The sequence below is a fragment of the Myxine glutinosa genome, chromosome 4 (assembly GCF_964187855.1).
Source record: "Myxine glutinosa chromosome 4, kmMyxGlut1.1, whole genome shotgun sequence".
In the NCBI taxonomy this organism is placed as follows: Eukaryota; Metazoa; Chordata; class Myxini; order Myxiniformes; family Myxinidae; genus Myxine; species Myxine glutinosa.
In genome coordinates, this window is record NC_136264.1 from 53,290,470 (window position 1) to 53,307,398 (window position 16,929).

General features: G+C 45.3%; 1 protein-coding gene and 1 long non-coding RNA gene across 3 annotated transcripts in view; one reads left to right on the top strand and one right to left on the bottom strand.

Annotated features, from left to right (window-relative positions):
- LOC144891713 (uncharacterized) overlaps window positions 1-16,929 on the top strand; it is a 966,484-nt gene that overhangs the window by 157,013 nt on the left and 792,542 nt on the right. The gene's annotated exons all lie outside the window — the stretch shown is intronic.
- Window positions 1-16,929, bottom strand: part of LOC137424651 (B box-binding protein) — a 28,583-nt gene that overhangs the window by 1,421 nt on the left and 10,233 nt on the right. For both annotated transcript variants that reach the window (XM_068112345.2, XM_068112344.2), the window contains exons 7-8: window positions 14,467-14,561; window positions 14,056-14,197 (exon numbers count right to left, since the gene is read on the bottom strand). In XM_068112345.2, coding sequence (XP_067968446.1) covers window positions 14,056-14,197; window positions 14,467-14,561 — 237 coding nt within the window. The remainder of the gene's footprint in view (window positions 1-14,055; window positions 14,198-14,466; window positions 14,562-16,929) is intronic.

Below are 16,929 nucleotides of genomic sequence, written 5' to 3' on the forward strand. Positions count from 1 at the left end.
TTTGGCCGTAACAGCATGACGTAAATCCGACGGTTCATGCTTGATGCAAATTTACAACCATCAGCGACGATGTATTTAACAGACAGGTCTGTACCCGAAATTGAAATGGTGTGCTCCCACAAGTGCTAACCCAACCCCCCCCACCCCCCCCCCCCCAAAAAGAAGCGCAAAATCCAAAATAGTGCTGTACCCGAACTGGACGAGTTGCACTTCCAAGACGATTGCGAGTCGAGCTGGGTTTGACTGTCAACTCGGACATTTTCCTGTCCCATGATGTGATGTAATTGCGGTATTTTGAAAGTGTGTGTGATGTTGTATTGTTTCTCATAGCTTCAAAGCAAAATGAGACCGTAATCGGGTGCCAGGTCTGCACTACTTACCTGTTTAGCCCCGTTCGCCATGAGCATGGGGGCGCGTTTGTTAGGAAGCAGCTCGCTTATTTCAAAGCGCTCACAGTACTGCTTAACAACATGGCAGTGTCAAAAGGAAACAATGCTATTGTACTTCAATAAATTATTTGACAACAACTTCCCTAAAATATTTTTTTGTGTCGGCAGCGGGTAAGGAAAAGAGGTAGAGGAAAATTAAAAAAATGGGGAGTCAAGAGAGGAACCCTCTCCCCCTGCCAAGCGAATTTATAGACCTACCACTGTGCGTTTTAGAGGGGGTAGAGGGGTTTTGCATGTTTGTAGATCTTTAAAAACCTACGATAAATGGATGAAGCGTGTGTATATGCGTCATGTTTTTTGTGGGTTCCACTGGAGCTCTCTGATGTGGGACGTGATACACAGACATGATCATCATGATCTCCTGAGTTGACTGAATAAACTACAAATAATCCAGAATTAATTCCCATGTTTTAAACGCACGCCTTCTTAAGGCGTACAGAGCAGCTTAATAGGTCCATCCATGGAATGGCATTCTAATAACGAAAATAATGATAACATTGTAACAAAGCATATATTAATTAATACTAATATCAACAAAAAATAATAATAGTAGCATCATTTGGCAATCATAAGGAATAATAACAAGGAGGTCAACTTCTACGCACAGTCACGTGAAAAAGTAAGTACACCCCATGTAAAGTTTTGACTTTTTCAACATATTTCAACATACAGCTATTTGATCTTCATTTCATCAATATTGATAGATAAAGGTGATATAATACAACAAATATCATGAAACATTTACATTTTGTAGTCCATTGTATAATTTGAGCCTGGTGTTGGCTTAGTGGTTTGGGTGTCGGCTTGGGACCCTAGGATCCTGGGTTCGAATCCCGGTAAAACATACCAGTAAATCCACCAAGTAATGGCTGAAAATAAAGAAATGGAGGGTTCTGGAATGGCCAAGTCAAAGCCCAGATCTAAATCCCATCGAGATGTTGTGGGGGGATTTGACATGAGCTGTGCATGCAAGAAACCCCTCAAACACCGCACAGCTGAAAGAATTCTGTATGGAGTGGGCAAAAATTTCTCCAGGTCAATGTCAGAGACTGGTAGACAGTTATAAGAAACGCCTACTTGAGGTTGTTTCTGCCAAAGGGGGCAATACCACCGATTAGAGCCAAGGGTGTACTTACTTTTTCCACATGGGAAATTTGCATTTATGTTTATTTAAATTATACAATTGACTACAAAATGTAAATATTTCATGATATTTGTTACAATATATCATCTTTATCTATCAATATTGATGAAATGAAGATCAAATAGCTGTATGTTGAAATATGTTGAAAAAGTCAAAACTTTAGATGGGGTGTACTTACTTTTTCACGTGACTGTATATACATATACAGTATGGCTCTAATAGGCTCTAATAGGTGGTATTGCCCCCTTTGGCAGAAACAACCTCAAGTAGGCGTTTCTTATAACTGTCTACCAGTCTCTGACATGGACTGGGAGAAATTTTTGCCCACTCCTCCATGCAGAATTCTTTCAGCTGTGCGATGTTTGAGGGGTTTCTTGCATGCACAGCTCGTTTCAAATCCCCCCACAACATCTCGATGGGATTTAGATCCCGGCTTTGACTTGGCCATTCCAGAACCATCCATTTCTTTCTTTTCAGCCATTCCTTGGTGGATTTACTGGTATGTTGAGGGTCATGTTGCAAGGTCCAACTTCGGTTGAGTTTGAACTTTCCGACAGATGGCCTCACATTATCCTCAAGCACCCTCTGGTACAATGAAGAATTCATTGTGGATTCTCTGGTGAACTGCCCAGGCCCTGATGCAGCAAATCTGCCCCAAACCATAATATTTCCACCACCATGCTTTACAGTTGGTATCAGGTTCTTGTGGTCAAATGCTGTCTTTGGTTTTCCCCAAACATGTCTTCTGGTACTGTGGTCAAATAGCTCTACCTTTGACTCATCTGTCCAGAGCACATTGTTCCAGAAGTGCTGGTCTTTGCCTCGGTGTTCATTGGCAAACTTTAGTCTTGCCCTGATGTTCTTTCTGGACAGCAAAGGTTTCCTCCTGGCACACCTCCCATGTAGATCAAATTTGTGCAGCCTCTTTTTAATGGTAGACTCGTGCACTTTGACATCAACAGTGGCAAGAGCTACCTGGAGGTCCCGTGATGACATTCTGGAGTTCTTCGAGACTTCTTTCAGCATCTTGCGGTCTGCTCTCGGGCTGCACTTGCTGCGGAGGCCTGGCCTGAACAAGTTGGCAGTTGCTTGGAATCTTCGACTGTCCAGAAGATCATCTACAAGTGGAGAATGATCGATTTCAAATTGTTTGGAGATCTTTTTAAATCCCTTCCCAGACTCGTAGGCATCGATAACCTTCTTTCTGAAGGCCTCGGAGAGCTCTTTTGATCTAGGCATGGTGATGCCGCACACTTCAACAACTAAGAGCAAACCAAACGAAAAGTCTGAGGTTTAAATAAGACAGGTTCCTCCAAGATCCTCTCTAACGATGTTCTAATCATTTGTACCTGAGCTGGTGCACCCGATTCTAATTTTACGTATTTGAAGTAGTGATAAATGTAGGGGTGTAGTTACTTTTCCCACATGCGAAATTTGCATTTATGTTTATTTAAATTATACAATGGACTACAAAATGTAAATGTTTCATGATATTTGTTTTATTATATCACCTTTATCTATCAATATTGTTGAAATGAAGATCAAATAGCTGTATGTTGAAATATGTTGAAAAAGTCAAAACTTTACATGGGGTGTACTTACTTTTTCACATCTCTATATATAAAGGAGGAGTGTCTGTCTGTCTGGATGTCCGCTTATAACTCAAGAACTACACATCGGAGAAAAGTTTTAGACAGATTCGGAATCAGCATAAAATTCCGGTGGTTATAGGCTACTTTTTATTTTAATATTAATGGTTTAAAAAACCGGGCCAGCTGCAATTACATGGTGTAGTTTGTGGCGGCGCTATTGCCCCTTTCCGATCCCATGACGCATTGCGGTTCCGATTCGCGATAAGGTCTATGCGCTATCACCGACACTTTTCCACCTTTTCCATACCTTTTAATCAGATTTACCTTATCGTCCATCGTAACCACATTACGCTTGGAAACACCAGCTTGGTTGGCTTTCAAACTAGGTTGGCAAGCCAAGACCCACAGCCTGTGGTTCCACCCACAGCTTCCACAAGGAACCCACAGCCAAGGGAACGGGCTTGGCGGAAGCAGTGGGGAAAGAAAACCCTTTTGAGCTTGACTCTAGCCCGACTGTGAAGGGACTTGAGAGGCCTAAGGCACTCAGTGGGGCTGGACCTGTGAAATTGAGGATTTTTGGTGAAATTACCTCAGGGTAAAGTTACATAGGAAAACCCCGTGTTAAATTTCCGTCGCCAAAAGGACTTTATTTTTGTTGCGAAATTCATCCTGACTTCGCCTCGAGGAGGATAGAGGGGTATCTGTGGGTGGCGGGAGCCTTTGTTTGGCGAGGATTGGGCAAAGGTTGACCGAGTTGTTGAAAATATTAACTTATGTAAAAATTAGTTTTCCAAGACTGAAGCGCAGTGACGTCAGCACGCAGTGACGTGGCGCAGTGACTTGGCGCGTGCGTCTGGCTGAGCAGCCAGCGGCGCGAAGCTACCCTCTGAGGGATTATGGCTGAACGCCTCTAAGTCAGAATCCCTCCTTTTCCACACTGCGTCGAGAAGCGTGAGTATACCGCGACAAGAAAAAGGTATGTTACGAATTTGTGCGACTTATATTGTGGTAGTTATCGTCGAGTGAAGGAATCGTGTTCGGGCCGTGGTCTTGACTAGAAGTTAGGCCGCACCTCATTTTGTCCAATAAAGTGGTTTTAAAATATTTTTTGATGGTTTTTATGCTTATCATTAGATGCATAACATTCGGAGCGATGTGTAAATATATGGATTGACATCGGATGGTGTGAGATTTTGGGATTTTCGGAGTTCGGAAGTTTTTCATTAAGGTTAATGCGATTTGTTTTGGGGGTCCCCCAGAGCTAAGGGAGACTCGGATTTTAATTCTGTTTCCAGATTTCGCAGTCGCTAGATTAGCTTAACACTCGATAGAACTGGCCCCGCGAAATGTCGATGATTTTTGGTAAAATTACTTCAGGGTAAAGTTACATAGGAAAACTCCATGTTAAATTTTCGTCGCCGAGGGACTTTATTTTTATTCCGCAGTTCATCCTGACTTCGCCTCTAGGAGGATAGAGGGTTATCTGTAGGCAACGGGAACCTTTATTTGGCGAGGGCGGTCCCGCGAACATTTTACGTTATATAAGGACAACCTTTATTTAGCAAAGATTGGGAAAAAATTGACCGACTAATTCAAGATATTAACTTATATCAAATAGGTCTTTTGAGGTGAAAATGCGATGACGTCACCACGTCACGCGGCACGAATGCGCACCTGTGTCGTTGGAGGTATTGACTTATATAAGGCTGGTTTTCTAAGGCTGGGGCGCAGTGACGTCGTCGCGTCCCCGGCACGACTCGATTCCGAGGAAATTTTGGATTTATGGTGCACGGCTCCATTTCACAACGAATTTGAATTCTGTGTACAGTTTTGCCACAAAAATGAGATCCCCGCATCGAGTGTGGTATCTTATTTGGTGAAATTCGGTCGATTTGAAGTGGTGAAAATAAAATGTGATTGTGGAAAATCGTAGCGAGGGGCCATTTTGAATCGGTTTTCAGTGAATCGGTTTTCGATTATGACACCGGGTTACTTGTGGTGGATAGGAACACCACTAGGTAAGTAAGGACAACCTTTATTTAGCAAAGATTGGGCAAAAATTGACCGACTAATTCAAAATATTAACTTATATCAAATAGGTCTTTTAAGGTGAAAACGCGATGTCACCACGTCACGCGGCACGCGGCATGAATGCGCACCTGTGTCGTTGGAGGTATTGACTTATATAGGGTTGGTTTTCTAAGGCTGTAGGCCGCACCTCATTTTGTCGAATAAAGTGGTATTCGGGTGGTTCCGGTATTTGGGACCGCAGGGACGGAAAGTGCAGGTACGGGGTGCCAGTCACTCCCCAGCCGGCCCGCTCTGAAGGTTCGGATCGGGACACCAAGATTCATTCCGGTCGCCCGGTCGGCCCGGAGGTGGGGGTGCGGGGCCTGTCACGGAACGTCAAAACAAACGGCCTGCCGGGGCCGCCCAAAAGTCGGGCGTGAGGGGCGCGTCCACTAATGGAACGCCTCTCGCTTCCCAGATCGAGGGCCACGTGGTCAGGAGAACCTCGTCCCTTCTGGTTAACTTGCCGTCCCACCGTGAGCGCTGGTCAGGGTGTACTTCAAGCTAAGCTTAAGTGTTAAGTTCCTCCTTGCCCTCACAAGGGAAAGGCTAGGGTCAAGCTCTTCCAAATTTCCAAACACTAGAAATCGGACGTCTCAAATTAATTAATTAATTTGTTAATACATCTCAGTCGCCCGCGACCTCTCTAGCGCGGGTGTCGAACCAGTTCATTTCCGGTGCGGCCGGGCCGAGTATCGACCTGGCCGTGGCCGAAGCTGTTGATTCCGCCGTAGCACGCTAACGCGTAGGCTCGTGCGTCCCTGGTCCGCCGGGGCTCCGCGGGTGTCCTACCGTGCCTGGCGCCGCTATTCTCTCAAACTTCCGGGAGTAGGTGCCGGTGCCCGGGGACGGATTTCGCTGTCTAAACATGGTAGCGCTAGGCCAGTGGGACCGCCGGGACCCACGTGCACTCACAAGTTGTTCTGCGCGTGGGCGGCAGTATCAGACCGGGGCGCCCAAACGCTCCACGGCTAAAGTTCATCCTGAAAGCGCCCACATTGTGCGGACAAACCCCACCAGGTCGAGGGCCACGTGGTCAGGAGAACCTCGTCCCTTCTGGTCACACTTTGCCTATCGGCCGGCCTCAAAGACCGAAATTGTGTCGGTTACCGATCCTTCGGGTTCGGAACTATGTCACCCTGAAAATCATGCAGCGAAAATGAATGAAATTCGTTCATTTCGTCATCTAACCAGTGACGCGCATGAAGGGATGAACGAGATTCCCACTGTCCCTATCTACTATCCAGCGAACCCACAGCCAAGGGAACGGGCTTGGCGGAATCAGTGGGGAAAGAAAACCCTTTTGAGCTTGACTCTAGCCCGACTCTGTGAAGGGACTTAAGAGGCCTGAGGCACTCAATCGGGCTGGACCCGTGAAATTTCGAGGATTTTTGGTAAAAGTACCTCGGCGTAAAGTTACATAGGAAAACCCCGTGTTAAATTTCCGTCGCCGAAGGACTTTATTTTTATTGCGAAATTCATCCTGACTTCACCTCTAGGAGGATAGAGGGGTATCTGTGGGTAACGGGAACCTTTGTTTGGCGAGGATTAGGCAAAAATTGACCGAGTTAGTGAAAATATTAACTTATATAAAAATTAGTTTTCTAAGACTGGAGCGCAGTGACGTCATCACGTCCCCGGCACGAGTGTCGAAGGTCGTTCGAGGAAGAAGGGTTCGGAGTTGGACACGAGGCGGAGCAGACGCCATTTGGGGGAGCTGAGAGGATTCAGTCGTGATAGAGTGCACTGGACACTTTTTCCCTCTCGTTCTTTCCTGCCTTTGTTCCCTCCATCTTCCCTGCGATTGTGTGGGCGGGAGGAAATTCGAGGCGAGGACGTGTTTGTTGGTGGTCGCCTCGCTTCGCCGTTTCTTCGGCCTTGGTTACCTATGCGAGGGTGAGTCTGAGTGAGTATACCAAGACAAGAACAAGAACTAGAAGGAGGTATGTACGGTGCGAGTCATATAATATATTGTTTAGTTATTGTCGATGAGGAATTTGGGGTCGGGATGCGTGGTCGGCCTTGGTGACTTGGTCTTGACTAGATGCTAGGCCACGCCACATTTAGTCGAATAAACTGGTCTTAAAATATTTTTTGATGGTTCTTATGCTTATCATTAGATGCATAACGTTCATAGCGAGGTGTGGATATATGGATTGACATCGGATGGTTTGGGATTCGGGATTTAGGAGCTTCGAAGTTTTTTCATTAGGAATATATGCGATTTGTTTTGGGGGGCCCTTAGAGCTAACGGAGGCTCGGATTTTAATTCTGATTCCGGATTTCGCAGTCGCTAGTCCGTCTTAAGACTCGACAGAAACTGGCCCCGCGAAATTTCCAGGATTTTCGGTAAAATTACTTCAGGGTAAATTTACATAGGAAAACCCCATGCTAAATTTTCGTCGCCGAAGGACTTTATTTTTTGCGAAATTCATCCTGACTTCGCCTCTAGGAGGATACAGGGGTATCTGTGGATAACGGGAACCTTTATTTGGCGAAAATCGGACTGGTATTGAACGAGTTATTCAAAATATTAACTTATAAAAAATTGCCGTTTAAGCCTGTAAACGCAGTGACGTCACCACGTTCCGCGGCACGACTTTGGATTCTGAACAGATTTTGTTTCATTGTGCACGCCTTCGTTTTATTTCCAAATTAGAATCTGTTTTCACTTCTGCCGCAAAAACGACATCAGTGCATTGAGTGGGGTATTTTATTTGGTAAAAATCCGTCGATGTGAAGTACGTGAAAATAAAATGTGATCGTGGAAAATTGTAGCGAGGGGCCATTTTGAATCGGTTTTCGATTATTGCACCGGGTTATTGCAAAGATTGGGCAAAAATTGACCGACTAATTCAAAATATTAACTTATATCAAATAGGTCTTTTAAGGTGAAAACGCGATGACGTCACCACGTCACGCGGCACGAATGCGCACCTGTGTCGTTGGAGGTATTGACTTATATAGGGTTGGTTTTCTAAGGCTTATATCAAAATATTAACTTACATCAAATAAGTCTTTTAAGGTGAAAGCGCGATGACGTCACCACGTCACGCGGCACGAATGCGTGCCTGGGTCGTTGGAGGTATTGACTTCTATAGGGTTGGTTTTCTAAGGCTTATATCAAAATATTAACTTATACCAAATAAGTCCTTTCAGGTGAAAGCGCGATGACGTCACCACGTCACACGGCACGAATGCGCGCCTGTCGTCGGAGTTATTGACTTCTATAGGGTTGGTTTTCTAAGGCTTATATCAAAATATTAACTTATATCAAATAAGTCTTTTAAGGTGAAAGCGCGATGACGTCACGCGGCCTTGCCTAGATGTAGGCCGCACCTCATTTTGTCGAATAAAGTGGTATTCGGGTGGTTCCGGTATTTGGGACCGCAGGGACGGAAAGTGCAGGTACGGGGTGCCAGGCACTCCCCAGCCGGCCCGCTCTGAAGGTTCGGATCGGGACACCGGGATTTATTCCGGTCGCCCGGTCGGCCCAGAGGTGGGGGTGCGGGGCCTGTCACGGAACGTCAAAACAAACGGCCTGCCGGGGCCGCCCAAAAGTCGGGCGTGAGGGGCGCGTCCACTAATGGAACGCCTCTCGCTTCCCAGATCGAGGGCCACGTGGTCAGGAGAACCTCGTCCCTTTTGGTTGCCTTGCCGTCCCACCGTGAGCGCTGGTCAGGGTGTACTTCAAACTAAGCTTAAGTGTCGAGCGTTAAGTTTCTCCTTGCCCTCGCAAGGGAAAGGCTAGGGTCAAGCTCTTCCAAATTTCCAAACACTAGAAATCGGACGTCTCAAATTAATTAATTAATTTGTTAATACATCTGTCGCCCGCGACCTCTCCAGCGCGGGCGTCGAACCAGTTCATTCCCGGTGCGACCGGGCCGAGTATCGGCCCGACCGTGGCCGAAGCCGTTGATTCCGCCGTAGCACGCTAACGCGTAGGCTCGCGCGTCCCTGGTCCGCCGGGGCTCCGCGGGTGTCCTACCGTGCCTGGCGCCGCTATTCTCTCAACTTCCGGGAGTAGGTGTCGGTGCCCGGGGACGGATCTCGCTGTCTAAACATGGTAGCGCTAGGCCAGTGGGACCGCCGGGACCCACGTGCACTCACAAGTTGTTCTGCGCGTGGGCGGCAGTATCAGACCGGGGCGCCCAAACGCTCCCCGGCTAAAGTTCATCCTGAAAGCGCCCACATTGTGCGGACAAACCCCACCAAGTCGAGGGCCACGTGGTCAGGAGAACCTCATCCCTTCTGGTCACACTGTGCCTATCGGCCGGCCTCGAAGACCGAAATTGTGTCGGTTACCGATCCTTCGGGTTCGGAACTATGCCACCCTAAAAATCATGCAGCGAAAATGAATGAAATTCATCCATTTCGTCATCTAATCAGTGATCTTCAGTGACGAGTCTAGATTTCTGGTCTATCGTCAAGATGGCTGCGTCCGAGTGCGCAGACAAGTGCATGAAGCCTACAACAAAGATTGTATAGTGCCAAGAGTCCAAGCTGGAGGTGGTGGGGTGACCGTTTGGGCTGCTTTTCATGCAGGGGGCAAAACTGACCTGGTTGTTCTGAATGGAAACCTGAACCAGTTCAAGTACAGGGCCATTCTGGAAGAAACATTGCTTCCATTTGCTCGTGCAGCCTTTCGAGGAAACTTTGTCTTCCAAGATGACAATGCACGGCCTCATCGTGCTCGCATGATCCAACACTTTCTTGCTGACCGTGGTGTAGAGCATATGGAGTGGCCTGCCATGTCCCCGGATATGAATCCGATAGAGAACGCGTCAAATCGACCACTTGGACCAGCAGCTGACCTCTGTGCATGAATTGCAGCAGGCTATTGTCACTGCATGGCAAGCGATTCCTGTCCAAACCTTGGCAAATCTCGTGAACAGCATGCCTCAACGTGTACGTGCTCTCCTGAATGCTCGTGGGGGTTACACGAAGTACTGAACTGTAATTTTACTATCTGTAATCCCAGTTGTAATTTCACTTTCGTTTTTGTTAAAAAAAAATGTGGCTAATGTGCAAAATAAAGAGATACTTCTGGAAAACGTACAGAAGTTTAACACAGTACTGTCCATGAATTGAGTTCGATATCAGTTTACATCTCTTTCAAGGATTCATTTATTTGTTTTGAAATGTCAAATGTGGTTGTTTCTTTTAAACGTCACATTAACAAAATGTAGAATAATTTCAACATAATTCCAATGAACTTTTGGTTCTAAGACATCTTGAAAAGTAAGTTCACCCCCACAAAAAAAAATATTCCATCTTAAATGCCAATATATATATATATATATATATATATATATATATATATATACAGACTTGGCATTTAATATGGAATATTTTTTTTTCTTGACTTGGGTTTACTTTCTGAACTCAGTATATCAATCTGGTGAGTTTCTTTTACCCTTCGGTGATGTCTTTGTTGAAAGAACCATGTCACCGATTGTCTTTCGCAGCAAGAAGTCAATAACAGGATTATATCACAGGTGGCGTGACAAAATGTAAGGACAGGTACATTTGACGATTGGCTTCACAATCGGGTATATAAGGGTTGTTGCATTCTGTATTAGTGGAAAACAACTGCTGCACATCTACAAAAGTTATTGCCGCTTCCTCTGGAGATGGTCCGTCAACTTGACAATGCTGTATGTCATGGAGTGGTGGCTTTACGAAATTCTGGCATGAAACAGCGTGCTATTGCTCGGCAGTATGGCATCACTCAAGGTCAGGTGTCAAAGATCCTGAAACGAAATGCTCAGAGGGGTGTCCCTACTCCAATACAGAGGCCAGGCCGTCCACGCAGAACCACAAGGAGATATGCTCGCCAGCTGCACCGGTTAGTCTGCAATGGCCGTACCAAGTCAGCTAATCAGCTTAGGGCTGAGTGGCAGCAAGTGACAAATGTGCCTGTATCCAGAAGGCTAGTCAACCAACGACTGGTTCAAGCAGGCTATCGTGCCAGGCGTCCCCTGAGAAAGCCACGCCTGATCAGACAACACAGCCAGCGCCGATTGCAGTGGGCCAGAGAGCACCGTCAATGGCAGCCAGGACACTGGAATCACATGACCTTCAGTGACGAGTCTAGATTTCTGGTCTATCGTCAAGATGGCCGCGTCCGAGTGCGCAGACAAGTGCATGAAGCCCACAACGAAGATTGTATTGTGCCAAGAGTCCAAGTTGGAGGTGGTGGGGTGACCGTTTGGGCTGCTTTTCATGCAGGGGGCAAAACTGACCTGGTTGTTCTGAATGGAAACCTCAACCAGTTCAAGTACAGTGTCATTCTGGAAGAAACATTGCTTCCATTTGCTCGTGCAGCCTTTCGAGGAAACTTTGTCTTCCAAGATGACAATGCACGGCCTCATCGTGCTCGCATGATCCAACACTTTCTTGCTGACCGTGGTGTAGAGCATATGGAGTGGCCTGCCATGTCCCCGGATATGAATCCGATAGAGAACTTGTGGGCAGAATTAACGCGTCAAATCGACAACTTGGACCAGCAGCCTACCTCTGTGCATGAATTGCAGCAGACTATTGTCACTGCATGGCAATCGATTCCTGTCCAAACCTTGGCAAATCTCGTGAACAGCATGCCTCGACGTGTACGTGCAATCCTGAATGCTCGTGAGGGTTACACGAAGTAGTGAACTGTAATTTTACTGTCCGTAATCCCAGTCATAATTTAGCTTTTGTTTTTGTTGAAATTTATTTTGGCTAATGTGCAAAATAAAGAGATAGTTCTGGAAAACGTACAGAAGTTTAACACAGTACTGTCCGTGAATAGAGTTCGATATCAGTTTACATCACTTTCAAGGATCAATTTATTTGCTTCGAAATGTCAAATGTGGTTTTAGTTTCTTTTAAAGGTCACATTAACAAAATCTAGAATAATTTCAACATAATTCCAATGAACTTTTGGTTCTAAGTCATCTTGAAAGGTAAGTTCACCCCCACAAAAAAATTATTCCATATTAAATGCCAAGTCTGTATATTGTTGCGGATATGGGACTTGGCCTCAATATCCGCTTGTAAATACTCCCCTATTTCCCCAATACTCCCCAACTATCCCCAATCCCCCATTCCCTAGTCCCATTGCCTGTAAATAACACTCTGTAGAACCGACCTTCCCCTTTTTCCCCCCATTAAATGTCGTGCCCAGGTCCACCGCATCTCACGTAGACAACTTTCGGACATCTTGCTAGTTATTCTTAGTCTATGTCAGTTAAGGACTCGTTTCCATTAATTCTGACTCTTCGTTGCACCAGAATGTGATTACATGGCACCAGTAGTGAGTTTAGGACCTTCCCATACCTCCTCCCATCTTCTTCCCCAAACAACAACTACAACAACAACTACAACAACAACTACAACAACAACGGCGCGGCGCGGGGGAGTGTGCGTCCTCACACCGGCTCGGTTAGCCGCCATTGACCATGCGCTCCGACGGGGTTACCACGAAGGGGCTCCTTGTCAGCCCCTCGTCAAGGGCGGAGCCGGTAACCCCCCCGCACGCACCCAATGAGAAGCAACGGGCCGATTCCATCTGGGGCGGAGCTAACGAGCCGAGGGCGTGTCACTCCCCGCCGGATATACGCGGCCACTTACCGGACGTGACGTCAGATGCGCCCCCGACTGAAGAAGACAAGTCGCGACCTTCCAGCGCTGAGAGCGACCTCCCCGCATCATTGGACCGGACCCGGGTCGATTCTGTCCTTGAGCCAAGAGTGCACCTTGAGCCATCGACTACCCGCTTTCCTTGCCATCAATCCCCGTGTGAGTCAGTTTTGTCCCGTTTATCTGTCGTCTGTCGGGGCTAATATAAGAGTGTGTCTAAGTGCCTGCCTTTCTATGCTGTCCCTCTTGTCGTTGTAATCTGACCTTCCGCCCTAATATAACCTCCTCCGGAGGTCTTGAGAACCGTATCCCTGGTGTCGTGTCATTTTAATCCCAGCCGTTGTGTCCTTTTCCTTCATTGATTTAGCGTAGCGCGACTCGGCAACGTTCGAGTATAATCGGGTAACTTGTGCGGACACGGCGGCCATTCCGCTCGGCCCACCATAACATCAAAGTCGTGTCTGTAACAATATATAAAAACACGCACACGCGCGCACTCAAAACATAATGTGCTCTTTTGTTTATTTGGTCCCATTATGAGGGCAAACGGTTGTGTTCAAGGTGTGTGTGTGTGTGTGTGTGTGTTGTTGTTGTTTCCTTCATAATGATGTTGAAAGCTTTTGATTCCACGAAAAAAATTTGATGCTGAGCACCAGCCCAAAAGGAGAAAAGTACACCAGTGAGCTACAGACAAAGGCCTTGTTAGATGCGAGTCATTCTGGTTTTTCCAAAGAATGACATGAGACATAGGATTTCCAAGGATTTTCCCAGTCTGCAGTGGACCTTTGAGGCGCAGTTTGTGATGTGGTCAGCCCAGGAGAGGTCATGGGTGATTGTGAATCTGAAATGTTCAATGGACAACCATTTTCGATGGATGACCAAGGAAATAGATAGGTGGGTTAGTTTGCCGATCATTCCAAAGCAATAATGTCAGACAGCTTTTCCAGGATATGGGGTAGGCAGAAGAGGAAAATAAATTCACAAGATAAATTATGAAATAAATATTTTCTTCTGCAAATTAAAACATTACCAATTTCCAAAGTTGGTTGCGTGCGTGAGTGTTTGGCAAAATCGATATGCGAATTGGCGGACAGCACAACTGCATCAAATGCAAATATGCAGTTGTGTGAGACTTGGTAGGAGGAAAGGAAGATGAAGACAGGGTGCACAGTCTTACCTCTGTCTTGCGCTGGCCCTGTGCCTGACGCCTCCCATAGTATGGCCTTCTAAACTGTGGACGAGGCGAATCCCCACTGTTCTCTTTGTTTTCCTCACCTCCATCCTGCGGGGCTGATGGCCTTGGCCGGAATGGACCACGTCTGAAATTATAGCCAAAGAAGAATGGAGGAAGTCAGTTTTGCTAAAGTAGCGTCGGTGGAAAGTTGAATCAAATCCACTCATCTTCGCTGACGCTAACCTCTCCCACTCTGACAAGCATTTCAAATGATGAAAAAGGTATTAGGTCGTACTCCACACAAAGAGCATTTCTCAACTAGATTTCATGGATTAACACAACTTCCCCTGATAATGATCAAACATTCAAGAAAAGTGCTTTTGCCAAAATGGCAGCATGCATCCTCTTTTATACCTTCGGTATGGTCGTGTGTAAGCACCACGTGGAGGACGGCGAAAGGAAGGGCCATAACCATCAAAACCTATCTCTTCCTCCCCACGTTGTCCACCCTGCAAAGAGAAGTAAAGGTCAGAAAAACACCAACAACTGGTTTGGGAAGTTGTCATTCCCATTTAAAACCCAAATATGGCAAGTTTATCTTCTGCTAATGTCTGAAATTCAAAATAGAATCGGAATAGGGGAAAATTTATATTATATATATATATGCATACAATTAATGAGGACTAAATGTATTTGTTTTGCTTGGTTTTATGTTTACACTCTGGTTTTATGTTTACACCCTGATTTTGTTTGCACCCTGGTTTTACGTGGGAGTTACATTCCTGGAAACCACGGACCTATCGGAAAAATGGGGTTTGGTTCCGCACTCGGTGCCCTCATCTACAAACTCAAGCATCACATACTGGAGAGGTTTGTGGGATTCACCCTTGCGCGGCGTAAACCAAAAATTCATTACCGCTCATGTTTTCTGCGCATTTCTATATTCTGAGTATACTGAACTCGTTAACGCCATAATGTTTGCCCAGTGATGCCATACTCTCTCCTTGACCAAGCCTATCCAAAACCTCCACTTTCCCCAAATGTTTGCACTTAGTTCATCACAAGCAAGTCTTGGGAGCCCTGGTTAGAAATCACGAAAAGGAAATTATAACCAAATATTAAGGAATTGATTACTATTACACAGACCAGTGCTGATGTGGAGAGATAGGTAGAGAACAGTACTGTATACCCTGTGTGTCTCAGTCAGCATCCGCACCGCAGCGGTGCTACTGAGTACAGCAAAGGAAGATGAATACAGATTGGAGGAAGAAGAAGACTGACCCTCAGGAGGTGGAGGGCGGTAGGGAATGGGGGGTGGGGGGGTGGGTACCACAAAAGCGAGACTGGGCCCACGTAAAAACAGAAAATTATGTGTAAAGACCAAGCAGTGTAGCCCAAACCCAAGACAGATAAGGGTTTACTATGCACGTAACAAGCTGCACACTGCTATTCTTTGCTTAAAAAGATTGCTATTCAAGCAATCAAAGCATTAAACTGTAACGGCACTCAATAGAGAGCATACCTCTTCCAGGCTGAACAGTTTTCGTTTTGTATCCACCGATAGACCAGAATCTGGATCGAGACCTCAACTAAAATCTAATTGGCTTGTTCCCATCCCCTCACCAACTCATCCACCTAGTTTTGTCACAAGTCGTCCACAACGTTTTGAAATATCATGCTGCATGTCGTTTTTGGCACCATCACTCACACACAGTCAGGTTCACTATCTTTTTTCGTTCAAAATTTTGGTATATTAGCAAAACTATACATTTTTGGAATATTCAGAGCATGAGGAATCCAAAAATTAATGTTTACATTTGCGTAGACACCTTTGCGAAAATGACACTCAGGAGAGTGATGAAGATCTGTAAAAGCATATTCCTGAATGGTATAGACCTCGTAGATCCTGTGTATAGGACTTATAGTTCAATCTGATACTACCTATAACTTCCTATAACAACCTATAACTTCAAAGGACTTGCAATATCATGTATTATGTAATACAGTTATATCACAAATATAAAGACAATGGTTTTCAATTACCTTTGTTTGTTGCTTTTCTATAATCCTGAGCACTATTTTGAGGCCTTTATTGGATTCCTTGACCCAGAAAACATAGGATTAGCATATTTAATTAAGTCTCTAGGTTGACTAGAAGCCGAGATCGCGCAAAATATGTATTTTATGGTGGCCATTTTCAAAATCCAAAATGGCGGCCATGCAGGTGTCTGTGCAAATACCAACATTGATTTTCAGATTCTCCATGCTCTGAAGATTCCAAAAATGTACAGGTTTGCTAATCCCAAAGTTTTGAAAGAAATTATATTTGTTAACATAGTGAACCTGACTATCTTCATCACTGTCCTGAGTGTCATTTTCGCAAAGGTGTCTACGCAAATGTAAACATTAATTTTTGGATTCCTCATGCTCTGAATATTCCAAAAATGTATAGTTTTGCTAATCTACCAAAATTTTGAACGAAATTATATTTGTTAACATAGTGAACCTGACTAAATGGTGAAGAATCACTTCAAATTTTTTTAAAATCGGATCTCCCGAAATAAAATATGGATTCGGATCTTCATCAAAATGGAATAGATTCGTCCTGGTCACAAACGCAACCTAAATAGACTGAATAATGCACAAGACAAACTAATATATTTGAAAAATCTTCGGTTTTGCAAGTAACAAAGACAGACCGACAGCCAGACGAAAAATAACCTCCCTCCACCTTTGGTGGCAGAGATAAAAATTCCGACACCAAAAAAAGCCATACTGGTATGACAAATTTCATTTTTGAGAAAAGTTGCAATAACCTTTCCTTCTAGCATATTGGACCCACTAAAGATTTGGCCTGCTCTTTGCATCACAACTGAG